The sequence below is a fragment of the Chiloscyllium punctatum genome, chromosome 39, assembly GCF_047496795.1.
Source record: "Chiloscyllium punctatum isolate Juve2018m chromosome 39, sChiPun1.3, whole genome shotgun sequence".
NCBI classification, from domain to species: Eukaryota; Metazoa; Chordata; class Chondrichthyes; order Orectolobiformes; family Hemiscylliidae; genus Chiloscyllium; species Chiloscyllium punctatum.
Window position 1 is genome coordinate 48,319,584 of NC_092777.1, and position 13,423 is coordinate 48,333,006.

The following is a 13,423-nucleotide window of genomic DNA, read 5'->3' on the forward strand; positions in this document are numbered from 1 at the left end:
TTCATTCTTGAAAGAGCAGGTAGATGCAGTTAGCAGTTATATATTATTCTATATAATAGTTAATGATTCTTTGAGGAATTGGAGCCTGCTATTCCTGACCAGCTTTTACAAGCACATAAATTTTAGGTTTTTTTAGATTAGATTAGATTACTTACAGTGTGGAAACAGGCCCTTCGACCCAACAAGTCCACACCGCCCCGCCGAAGCGCTACCCACCCATACCCCTACATCTACCCCTTACCTAACACTACGGACAATTTAGCATGGCCAATTCACCTGCCCTGCACATCTTTGGACTGTGGGAGGAAACCGGAGCACCCGGAGGAAACCCACGCAGACACAGGGAGAATGTGCAAACTCCACACAGTCAGTCGCCTGAGGCGGGAATTGAACCCGGGTCTCTAGCGCTGTGAGGCAACAATGCTAACCACTGTGCCAACCGTGCCGCCCTTTATTAATTTATGTTATTAATTAATTTATAAATTAAACCTGACTAGAACAATCTTTCCCACTTTCTGTTTCCAATTGGATGCATCAATTGTGAATCCTATTGATGGAACAGAATTTACTCAACACCCAGAATGAGCATTCCTTTAAGCATTCAAATCAGAGTGACCTAGGGTTGTGAGGCCTATTGATGGATCAGAGGATAACACCAGAAGGTGAGCTTAATGATCATGACTTTTTCTGTATTACTACAGAAGATATAAAAGGCTCATCTCTCCAAATGAATGTAGCCAGCAACACCGAGGGTAAGGGAAATAAACAGAAGAAGAGGGTGAGTATTGAACAAGAATGTCAAGAAATTTTGTTCTGGAATCAAAGGCCTCAATAATATTGTACAATATAACTCACAAGTGATTTCAAATCCTTCTCTTGCGACGATTTTAATAGAAGTATTGTTTTGTCTTAGTCAATTTTAAGGTTGCCACAAGAAAGGATTTTTTAAAAAATCCTATGTATATATCAGATGTTTGTTACTAATCCACAGATTAATTTCAGGTCCAATATTTTTGTAAGTAGAATAAACAACTTATTTATACTGTTGACAATTCCAATTTTTTCTCTGAGTAATTTTTTAAAAAAGGTACTAAAATATTGCAGAATAGAGAGCCATGTTGCCAAAGTTGATTTTGTCTTGCAATTATCGGGACAAATGCAAGAATGCAAAATTGTATGTAATCACTGAGTATGGTATTATAGGAGAAAGGTGGATTGGCTTTCAGGCAATTTGACTCCGATTGGCTGAAGTGTTGGCATGGGGAAAGAAGCTGAGATCCACAAATTCCAAAGTCGATTCTTCCTTGCTTTTTCCATGGCAAAGCATCAGTCATTTAGATGCATCAGTGTTAACCCTCAGGCAATTCTTTTCTTTAGGAAAATAAGCATTAAGTGCTATGCATCAAAGTATCATGCAACTTCATAATTAGACCATTTCGAACACAGGGTTCAACTAGTTTTCAAAAATCCCATCTTGTACTAAATACAATTTGGCAGCAATGCAGCTTCAGAGGTTCTTCACATCAAGTATTTGGTAAAAATGGTCTCTTTTATCTTTCATTCTGCAGTTAAATTTATGAGAAAACTGTTTCTCACTAATACAATAGACAATAGGTGCAGGAGTAAGCCATTCTGCCCTTTGAGCCTGCACCACCATTCATTATGATCATGGCTGATCATCCTCAATCAGTATCCTGTTCCTGCCTTATAGGAGAAAGTGAGGACTGCAGATGCTGGGGATCAGAGCTTATCCCCATAACCCTTGATTCCACTATCCTTAAGAGCTCTATCCAACTCTTTCTTGAAAGTATTAAGAGACTTGGCCTCCACAGCCCTCTGGGTGAAGAAGTTTCTCCTCAACTCTGTTCTAAATGGCCTACCCCTTATTTTTAAACTGTGTCCTCTGGTTTGGGACTCACCCATCAGCGGAAACATGCTTCCTGCCTCCAGAGTGTCCAATCCTTTAATAATCTTATACGTCTCAATCAGATCCCCTCTCAGCCTTCTAAACTCAAGGGTATACAAGCCCAGTCACTCCAATCTTTCAACGTAAGATAGTCCTGCCATTCCAAGAATTGACCTCGTGAACATATGCGGCACTCCCTCAATAGCCAGAATGTCTTTCCTCAAATTTGGAGACCAAAACTTCACACAATATTCCAGGAGCGGTCTCACCAGGGCCCTGTACAGCTGCAGAAGAACCTCTTTGCATCTATACTCAATTCCTCTTGTTTAGAAGGCCAGCATGCTATTAGCTTTCTTCACTGTCTGCTGTACCTGCATGCTTGCTTTCATTGACTGATGTACAAGAACACCTAGATTTCATTGTACTGCCTATTTACCTAACTCGACTCCATTTGGGTAAAAATCTGCCTTCCTGTTCTTGCCACCAAAGTGGATAACCACACATTTATCCACATTAAACTGCATGTGCCATGCATCTGTCCACTCACCTAATCTGTCCAGGCCACCCTGTAATCTCCTAACAACCTCCTCACATTTTACCCTGCCACCCAGCTTTGTATCATCAGCAAATTTGCTAATATTACTTTTAATACCATCATCTATATCATTAATGTATATTGTAAAAAGCTGCGGTCCCTGCACTGATCCCTGCGGTACCCCACTGGTGACCACCTGCCATTCCGAAAGGGAGCCATTTATCACTACTCTTTGTTTCCTGTCAGCCAACTAGTTTTCAATCCAAGTCAGTACCTTGCCCCCAATACCATGTACCCTAATTTTGCTCACTAACCTCCTATGTGGGTTTTTATCAAAGGCATTCTGAAACTACATTCACTGGATCTCCCTTGTTCATCTTCAGAGTTACATCCTCAAAAAATTCCAGAAGATTAGTCAAGCATGATTTCCCCTTCATAAATCCATGCTGACTCTGACCTATCCTGTTACTGCTATCCAGATGTGTCGTAATTTCATCCATTATAATAGACTCCAGCATCTTTCCCACCACTGAGGTCAGACTAACTGGTCTATAATTCCCTGCTTTCTCTCTCGCTCCTTTCTTAAAAAGTGGGACAACATTAGCCACCCTCCAATCCGCAGGAACTGATCCTGAATCTATAGAACATTGGAAGATGATCACCAATACATCCACGATTTCTAGAGCCACCTCCTTCAGTACCCTGGGATGTAGACCATCAGTCCCGGGGACTTATCAACCTTCAGACCTGACAGTCTCTCCAACACCATTTCCTGACAAATATAAATTCCCTTCAGTTCAGGTCCTTCAGCCACTATTACCTCTGGGAGATTGCTTATGTCTTCCCCAGTGAACACAGATCTGAAGTACCAATTTAACTCTTCTGCCATTTCTTTGTTCCCCGTAATATATTCCCCTGTTTCTGTCTTCAAGGGCCCAATTTTAGTCTTAACCATTTTTTTTCCTTTCACATACCTAAAAAGCTTTTACGTTTCTCCTTTATATTTTTGGCCAGTTTACCTTTGTACCTCATCTTTTCTCTGCGTATTTCTTTCTTAGTTATCCTCTGTTGTTCTTTAAAAGCTTCCCAGTCCTCTGTTTTCCCAATCACCTTTGCTATGTTATACTTTTTCTCTTTTGCTTTATATATTTCTTAACTTCCCTCGTCAGCCACGGCCGCCCCTGTCTCCTCTTAGGATCTTTCTTCCTTTTTGGAATGAACTGATCCTGCATCTTCTGCATTATACACAGAAATATCTGCCTTTGTTGCTCCACTGCCATCCCTGCTAAGGTATTGCACCATTGAACTTTGGCCAGCTCCTCCCTCATAGCTCCATAGTTCCCTTTATTCAACTGAAATATTGTCACTTCCGATTGTGCCCTCTCCTTTTCAAACTGCAGATTAAAGCTTATTGTATTATGGTCACTACCTCCTAGTGGCTCCTTCACTTCAAGGTCCCTGATCAAATCCAGTTCATTGCACAGCACCAGATCCAGAATTACCTCCTCCCTGGCAGGGTCCAGCACTAGCTGTTCTAAGAATCCATCTCGGAGGCACTCCACAACCTCCCTTTCTTGAGGTCCAGTACCATCCTGATTCTCCCAGTCTACCTGCATGTTAAAATTCCCCATAACAACTGTAGTAACATCTTTGCAATAGGCCAATTTCAGCTCCTTATTCAACTTACACCCTACATCCATACTACTGTTTAGGGGCCTGTAGATAAACTCCCTTGAGGATCTTTCTACCCTGAGAATTTCTCAGCTCTATCCATACTGACTCTACATCCCCTGATTCTAGGTCCTCCAGCGCAAAGGACTGAATATCACTCCTTACCAACAGGGCCACTGCACCCCCTCTGCCCGTCAGTCTGTCCTTACGATGGCATGTATAGCCTTGAATATTCATTTCCCAGGCCCTGTCCGCTTGAAGCCATGTCTCCGTTATCCCCAACATTGTAACTGCTAATTTCCAAATAAGCCTCAAGCTCATCCATCTTCTTTCTAATGCTTCGTGCATTCATATATAATATTTTTAATTTGTTACTGCCCTCACCCTTCCTATCAATCCCTATTTCACTCAACCTTACGGCATGATCCCTTTTTGAGTTTTCTGCTCCATTGTTACCGTTGTCTTTCTTCTCTTGTTCTAACTTTCCCTTCAATTTCCTTCTTAAACCTCAAGTTTGTCCCCTCCCCCCCCTGCTATTTAGTTTAAACGCAGCTGTGTTGCAGTGGCAAACCTGCTTTACCTTACAGTTGTAAAGAACATTTTTGCTTTTGGATTATTGTCTAAAACATGGGGAAAAAATACTGCTTTGAACAAAGGAACTGTGGAAGATTTAGTTAAGTTTTAAAAATGGAATAGGAACTCATTGTGATTTGAACCTACAACGTTGCCCTGTTCAAGCAGTAGGGTTTCATGCTAGACACATTGGCTCTGTATATGTGTATCAGGGCGATTTTGCCCAAAGGTAGTCTTTTTTTCTAATGAACCTGTTCAGTGATCTTATTACACTTCTCTGGAGAAAGTGGGTCTTGAACCTGGGCCTCCTAGTCTAGGGGTAGGGAACGCTACCACTGTGCCACAAGAGGGGCCTCAGAGCCAGTCTTTTAATTGTACCAGTCGTGTGTTCAGGAGTGCTCAGCACAGTAACAGCCCTATGATTGGCCTTTTGATTGGATCCTGCACAAATGGCTCTCGCTTTGTATGTGGACAGGACAGGAGAGCCATCTGGCTTGCATAGAGAAAGCATATGTCTTCCCCTGCTGGATGGAACATTAGCCAAAAATCTCTTAGATGCTGTTCTTACTCATCACCTCCCCACAATTTACTCTCTCTGCAAGTTGCTGGTTGAAACATGTGGACCAAGTATCTTCAGAGATTTTGAATGAGTAAATCTGCAAACACTGAATGAAAGATTGTGAATTGGTGCATCCATTACCTTGTGTCCTCACTAAGGAGACAAAAGGAATCAGAAGGAACCGAGGGAAAATAACTCATTATTACCTGCAATCCCAACTAGCGTCAGAACTGTGCTTTTTTAATACCTTTCCCCACCTGTAATATTAGTGTTTGCCTTGTTTCTGTGTGCCTATTTGTATGTGTATGGGAATTTTAATAAAGTGTAGAGTTTAAGTTATGGAGATAAAAGTTAGCAATTCCTGTCCATTTTTGCTGTTGATTAAAAACTACTTGATTGCAATAAATAGTGATTTCCTTGTTAATGATAAAACCCTGGTGTGCAGATCCTTTTAACTTGAATTCAATAGTTAGGTGAAATTGAGCAGTTTGGTGGTTTAATCAAATTTCACATTTGTGATGACTCTATGGATAGTGGGCTTAATGTCTCATGCACTGCCCCAGTGAGTTATGACATCGTGCAAATGCATCAACAACACTGAACCGAGGGCATTTAAAAGTATTGGGTACAGTATCACTGCTGCATTTTTGCTTGATCATATCAGTTCCTTCATTTATGATAGTTTTTGGCCACTGAATTGTCTTGTATGGTCTCTTTTTAATTGTTTATATTCTGATTTTATAGTATTTTATGCTTTGAGAAAGGAGTAGTAAACCACAATTCTGTAGCCTATTCTTAAAAAAAAGTTGAAATATGTGAAAACCTACACTCCAGACCTAATGAAGCTTCATGCCTACTTTATCTGTGCAGTTTTCTGGAATAGATTGATCCTAAATGCTCACGGGGGTTTTTTTTTTAACAGAAAAGGCGCAGAAACCAAAGAGGAAAGAAGTCAAAAATTTCGATTCCTCAAACTGCTGCAGCAATCCAAAACAAAGAATCACCTGTTAGTGATTCAGCTGAGTCAACATGTGGAGAGCAAGCAGATGGTGAGCTTGGCCAAGATACCCACCAGCCTGGTCATTTTGGTAAAGGTGGGGCACTGCCAATTTAAGGAAAAACATGATTGACATATTGATCCCATCAAAATGGAAATGGATTATTTACCACTGCATTAAAGGCTTGACTATGAAAGTTTGAGGCAAAATGAACTTTTCTACTTCATGGAGACACAATATGTTTAATGTGTGTAAGACCAAATTTGAACCAAGTTACATCTTTGTAAAAAGGACTTATTCAGCAGTGCAATAAACTGTGTGACTATAAATAGGACCTAAATCACAACTTTCAGAACCATTGGGTGTTTTTTTTCCCCCATTTTTAAAGAATTTTGGGGGTGACCGTGTTAGGTAGTGACTAACTTGGTGTCTGAGAGATCACCTCACCTGTCAATCAATTTGTTAAAAACTTTGCTGATTTTCTCAAGCAATCAGAGGCCAGCAATTTCTGGTCCTAAAGTTCTCCAATCAATCTTGTTGCTCAGAGGATGAAATGGCAGGAAGAATGTTTTATACCCTTTTTGATGAGGTGTGGGTTGTTGAGGAGCTGGTCATCAGGATGGTTGGTGGAAAACGCAGCCTTGTGGTTTTTAGAGGCCACCTCTTTGCCCCCTTCCCATTGTCCATGTTTCTAACTTCCTCCAGATTAAGGCATTTGGAGTTCCAACATGCCCATTAACCTTCTTGCCCTTTATTTAGTTGGTGAGGGAGATGGCTATCTCTTCAAGGTCAATTCACCCAATTATTTCCCCTTTTCACCACCTCCCAGGGAAGGGAGATTTAAGACAAGGACTTGGAGGCAGAGCCTCCGGGTGGAGGGAGAACACTCAGACGAGGAATTTCTTTTGCCACAGGGTGGTTAATCTGTGGAACTCAGTGCCGCAGAAGGCTGTGGAGGCCAGATCATTGAGTATATTTAAGACAGAGATAGATAGGTTGCTGATTAGTGAGGGGATCAAGGGTTAAGGGAAGAAGGCAGGAGAATGGGGCTGAGAAATATAGCAGCCATGATTGAATGGTGGAGATGCCAAATTGATCTTTTGGAGTATTTATACCCTTTTCTTCACATGAAATATTACTATAATTTGCCAAATACTGGAGCTGTTGACATTATAATATTCTAACCCAAGTTATCCAGCTTTTAAAAGTCTTTTTTAATGTTGTGCCCTAGACCTTATTTGTTTGTGTCCTGCAGCTGCAGAAGCTGCTGCTGAGTCCAAACCAACCTTGAAAGAAAAACAAGCAGAATCTATTGAAGATGTGAAGCAAAGTCCTTCACAAAATGCAGTCAAAGAGCAAATTCCATCCACAGAGAGTTCTCTGCAAGATAATGAATCTATCAAAAAGAAATCAAAGGTACTGTCATATTCATCTTTAAAGTGTGCATCCTATGCATTGCATGTTTTGCCAGTTTTCTCTCATCTCCTGCTTGGTGTCAGTCATCAACATATGTGCAATGAGATATGGGTTATTGCCTGTGAAGCACAATTCGAATCAGAGTTGTCAGGACAGCTGTCATATAGGTCATGATATAGTTCGGTGAAATTGGGCAGTTTGGTGGTTTAATCAAATTTCCATTTGTGATCACTCCAGGAAAAGTGGGGCTTAATGTCTAATGCACCACTCCAATGAGTCATGACACACTGCAAATGCATCAACAACACTGAACTGACAACATTTAGGAGTGTTGGGTACAGTATCACTGCTGCATTTTTGCTTGATCATATTGGTTCTTTCATCTATGATGGTTTTTGGCCATTGAATTATACAGCCTCATTTTATTTGTTTATATTCTGATTTTATAGTATTTTATGCTCTGAGAAAGGAGTAGTAAACTATATTTCCTTAGCCTTTTCTTAAAAAAAGTTGAAATGTGTGCAAACCTACATTCCAGACATAGTGAAGCTCCATGCCTAGTTTATCTGTCCAGTTTTCTGGAATAGATTGATCCTAAATGCTCACTGGGATTTATTTTAACAGAAAAGGCGCAGAAACCGAAAAGGAAGGAAGTCAAAAATTTCAATTCCTCAAACTGCTGTAGCTATCCAAAGCAAAGAATCACCTGTTAGTGATTCAGCTGAGTCAACACGTGGAGAGCAAGCAGATGGTGAGTTTGGCCAAGATACCCACCAGCCTGGTCACTTTGGTAAAGGTGGGGCACTGCCAATTTAAAGAAAAAACATGATTGACATCCTGATCCCATGCAAAATGGAAATGGATTATTTTACCACTGCATTAAAAGCTTGAATGTCAACGTTTGGTGCAAAATGAATTCTGCTGCTTCGTGGAGACACAATGTGTTTAATGTGCGTGTTTAATGTTTAACAAGGTTATGGCTTAGTAAAAAGGACTTACTCAGCAATGTAATAAACTGTGCAACTACAAATAGGACCCAAATCACAACTTTCAGAACCATAGTGTTAGTTTCCCATTTTTAAAAAAATTGTGGGGGTGATCATTGTTAAGTAGTGACTAACTTGGCATCTGAGAGACCTCCACCCTGCCTGCCAATCAGTTCATTACAATCTTTGCTGGATTTCTTCGCTAATTCAAGACCAGCAGCTGCTGGGTCCTAAAGTCCTCTAGTCAATCTTGTTACTCAGAGGATGCAATGGCAGGAATAGCTTTTTATAACCTTTCGACAAAGTGTGGGTCATTGGGGAGTGGGTCATCAGGATGGTTGGTGGAAAACATAGCCTTGCAGTTTTTAAAGGCTATCCCTTTGCCTCCCCACCCTGACCCCTCTCCGCACCCCCTCCCCCCCCCCCCCCCACCCCGTTGTCCATGTCTCCCAGATTATGGCATTTGATTGCTCCCAGATTATGGCATTCAAGATCACATGTGCCTACAAACTTTTTTGCACTTTATTCAGTTAGTAAGGGTGATGGGTATCTGTTCAGGGCCAACTCACCCAATTATTTCCCCTTCTCACGACCTACCAGGAAGGGGAAATTTGAGACAAAGACTCAGAGGCACAGCCTCAGTAAAAAGGGATGATTAGAATTGAAATGAGGAGAAATTTCGAAGGTCAGAAGGAATCCATTGTCATAGAGAGCTGTGGAGGCCAAATCATTAACACAGAGATAGATAGGTTCTTGATTGGTAAGGGGATCAAGGGTAATGGGGAGAAGGTAGGAGAATTCTGTTGAGAAGCTTATCAGCCATGATCAAATGGTGCAGCAGACTCAATGGCCTGAATGGTCTAATTTTGCTCCTAGATCTTATGGTCTTATAATTAGCATTAATAGTACCTCAGCCAAGCTGACATGAAATAGTTAGCAAATTGATCTTTTGGGGTATTTATACCTTTTTCATTGCATGAAATATTGCTGTGATTTGCTAGCTATTTGTAACTGTTGACATTATAATATTCTAACCCAAGATGTCCAACTTTTAAATGTCTTCTATGACTGTGCCCTACACTTTATTTGTTTGTGTCCTCCAGCTGCCAGTGAAACAGCAGAAGCTGCTGCTAAATCCAAGCCAATCTCAGAAGGAAAACAATCAGAATCAAGTGAAGATGTGAAACAAATTGATCCACAAAATGCAGTCAAAGAGCAGATTCCTTCCACAGAGAGTACTCTGGAAGACGACGAATATACCAAAAGTAAATCAAAGGTACTGTCATTTTCAGCTTTAAAATGTGCATCCTATGCATTGTGTGTTTTGCTAATTTTCTCTCATCTCCTGAAGGCCTTGACTCTTGCTTGATGTCAGTCATCAACATATGTGCAATTGGATATGGGTTATTGCCTGTGAAGCACCATTCTGACTTTCTAATCAAAGTCGTCAGGACAGCTGTCATATAGGCCGTCCCTGGCTGATAATTTTTCCCACTCCTTATTACAGAGCAGTGAGGCTGGGGTAAGTGTCCCAGCTGCTGAGATCAATGAACTTTGCATATTCTAAGAATCAAGTGGCTTTAATATAGTACCAATCTCCTCATCCAGATGGCCACATGTTGTGTTACAGAGGGAAAGAATCTCATATGAGCTGAACAGCTTCAAATGAAATAAGGAATGAAAAGGAGGTGAGAGAAAAATATGTACAATCAGTAAAATGATTGTATTTGCCTCTGACGTTTAAGGCAAATTGATGTGCTTTGGTGTGCACAAAGCCACAGGAAAAGCCATAGTATTTGTGTAAAAGTGTTTAATTTCAAATAATCTACAGAAAGAACATAATAAAGTGAATATGCAGTTGGAGATCACAAAGTGGGTTATTTTAGCTGGAAAGTGAGGGCCAGAAAGGCTGCAGAGTTGCAAAAACCAGCTGTTCATCTCTGTTCCCCTCATGTGGGTAGGATAGACCTCATGACACTATGTAGAAGAGAGGAGGAGCTACCACAATGTCCTGGCCTATGCTTATCTTTTAATCAATCTGCTTTGTGGGAATCTGCTGTACACAAATTGGCTGCTACATTTTGTACACTTTAACCAATAGTTCGCTGTCACTTCTGACATCCTGAGCTTGTAAAAGGTGCTATCGAAATGCATTTTTTCCCTTAAAGTTCTAATCCATGAGCTTAGTGTCAGCCATTTATTCTGTCTTGAAATACAAATTTACAGTTCATCTTTGTTGAACTTGCTCATATAACATGTCTTCTGGACCTATTTCAAGGCTGAAATTAAGTTGTGCCTATTAGAATTTAGAACATTAGACTTTTATTGGTATTTTGGCACATACCAATGTATCCATTCAAATTTACAAGTAGCATATATTGATACTTAATAGGAGAATAAATGGTAAGAATCTTGAGTCTTTCAACATCATTTTGAATTTGGAACATGTCAGACATGTGACTAAATTATTTTAAATTTAAAAAAACAGAAGAAAAGAGCGAAGGTGCAAGATGAAAAGAAGGATTCTCGAAAGAAAAGCAAATTGCAGCAGAATACGGACCTGGTGGAGGATGTGCCTGTTCCTGCTGTCACAGAGAAGGAGGTGGAGGTGGGGTCTGCCTCTCAGATCAGTAATACAGATTCCAAGGATCCAAAGGAAAGTGGAAAAGTAGAACCTCAGTCAGGAATGGACGGTAAAGCTGCAGCTGCTGGTGCTTCACACAGTGGTCAGGACAAGAGTGCTGAAGACAGAGCCAAAGCAAAATCTGCTAAAGATCAGTCAACTAGCTCTAACACAGGCAGAGGTGACTCTATACAAGAAAATCACAAAGCCACCCAACAGAAGGTAATACGTATACCAGTCTATTTCACTTCATTGCACTGGTTTGTATTCTGGTTAAAAATTGTAGATGGCAGAAATTAAGAAAAACAAAATAATGGACTCAGGAACTGGTTGACACAGGCAGAAACCAGCTGCTAAAGGGTGTAATGAGGTGCAAGCACACATTCAGGGCAACATCCACTAGGTTGTTGAAGCCAGGAAAGTGGGCCGTGCATGAAACATGTGTTTGGTCCCTATTGGGAAATACATGAAGCTTAATTCCTGTTTGAGGCTTTTTCCAAAACATTAGATTACCTGGAGCAGAATAGGCACTCGGATTCTTGGCAATTTCCCCAGTGAATGGTGGCTGCCACTAGTTGCCAAATGAATATCAAAATGTGCTTTCAGCATGCATCAGTACGTTAGCTTTTTGACCTCATATTCTTGGCGTTGAGCTTCAACCTTCAGAAATTCTTACTGAACATCAGGGTGAATGGTATAAAATTTGAAAAAATTGTAGTTGATGCATGTATAAATTTCTGATATCTTAATTGCATATCGGGGAGACTAAACTATGGTTTGTGGACCCTGCACTAAACTCCATTCCCCAGCTCTGCTGACTTCATCCCATTCCCCAATAACAATCTGAGATTAAGCCACTATTTTTTATTAGATTAAAGGGAGCTGTACGCTCCAATCCTCAGAAATCAGTACATATTCTACTTCTTTTCCCAATCTATACTAATCATTTAGACTTGGGTGTGCTGGGAGAAAATGCCAACATTTGTAGCTAATACATAATTTGGAAGGATTGTCTTTTATATGCTATGAGAATAAATGTTTTTGAAAAAGTTTCAAGATAACTTCAGCTCCAGAAGTTTGTAATAACATGTCTGAATAAGTTGATTTTAAAAGACTGCAAAATGAAAAGAACTAAGTAAATCTAAAACTAAGGAAAAGAGCTGGCAGTTGTATTGATAAAGATGATTATGAACAATTAAACCTGGCTGCATCAGGTCCAACAAAGCAATGATATTTTCTGAAATCAGGAGAATTTCAAATAAATCCATTTTGTGAATGTATAAAGTAAATAGTAAAACAAATAAGTCTAGCGATGTTTTGTTGTGAAATACTCAGTGCAGTATTTTGGATTGATTCCATTACTTGTTAAGGTTACAATTTATTTCTGAACTATAGAGTGACAGGAAAGCTGATTTTTGTGACCTGTTTCCATAGGGTGCAAGTGAAACAAACGATGACAACAAGAATGTTCCAGAATCAAGTTCAACACATCAAAATAGAAACCTATCTAATGCACAAAAGTGAGTCCAACATTTTCCTATCAATGCTTTTTAAAGGGGTACATATAACATTATTGCACTTGTGTTATTGATTAATGAGAAGCTTCTACATAAATGACAAAGTTAAAAATCACACAACACCAGGTTATAGTCCAACAGGTTTATTTGGAAGCACTAGCTTTCGGACCGCTGTTCCTACTCCAAAAGCTAGTACTGCCAAGTAAACCTGTTGGACCATAACATGGTGTTTGTGTGATTTTTAACTTTGTCCAGTCCAACACCAGCACCTCCACATCATAAATAAATGAGAACACTGCATTTGATTTTAAGAAAAGATGGAACATCTAGAATTGGATTTAATAAGCAATTTCAAAGGGGCACAATATTTTCAATGCCTTTGTTCACCAGCCTTTGATAAAATCAAGCTGCCAGGAGATCACAAATCCAGAAAAGGAGTTGTAAAATATATTTCTGTTCTCTCATGGTAGTTTTTCAGAATTTGTATTATTACCTTGCCTCGTTGCTACATGTACCTACAAATCACAAACACCCCTTGAGTCTGTCAGAGATGGAAATGGAGCAGACCGGGGTGCTACCAGAAATGCTATTGTTTTCCAGCTTAATGTACTCCACTTGCAGCTGTATATAGTTTTGCCT

General features: G+C 40.1%; 1 protein-coding gene across 1 annotated transcript in view; it reads left to right on the forward strand.

Annotated features, from left to right (window-relative positions):
• The window catches only part of LOC140464041 (E3 ubiquitin-protein ligase rnf213-alpha-like), a 158,271-nt gene that overhangs the window by 12,399 nt on the left and 132,449 nt on the right, over positions 1-13,423 (forward strand). Inside the window, exons 5-11 of the mRNA XM_072558680.1 lie at positions 702-778; positions 6,167-6,293; positions 7,474-7,658; positions 8,283-8,409; positions 9,748-9,920; positions 11,133-11,489; positions 12,702-12,787. Coding sequence (XP_072414781.1) covers positions 702-778; positions 6,167-6,293; positions 7,474-7,658; positions 8,283-8,409; positions 9,748-9,920; positions 11,133-11,489; positions 12,702-12,787 — 1,132 coding nt within the window. The remainder of the gene's footprint in view (positions 1-701; positions 779-6,166; positions 6,294-7,473; positions 7,659-8,282; positions 8,410-9,747; positions 9,921-11,132; positions 11,490-12,701; positions 12,788-13,423) is intronic.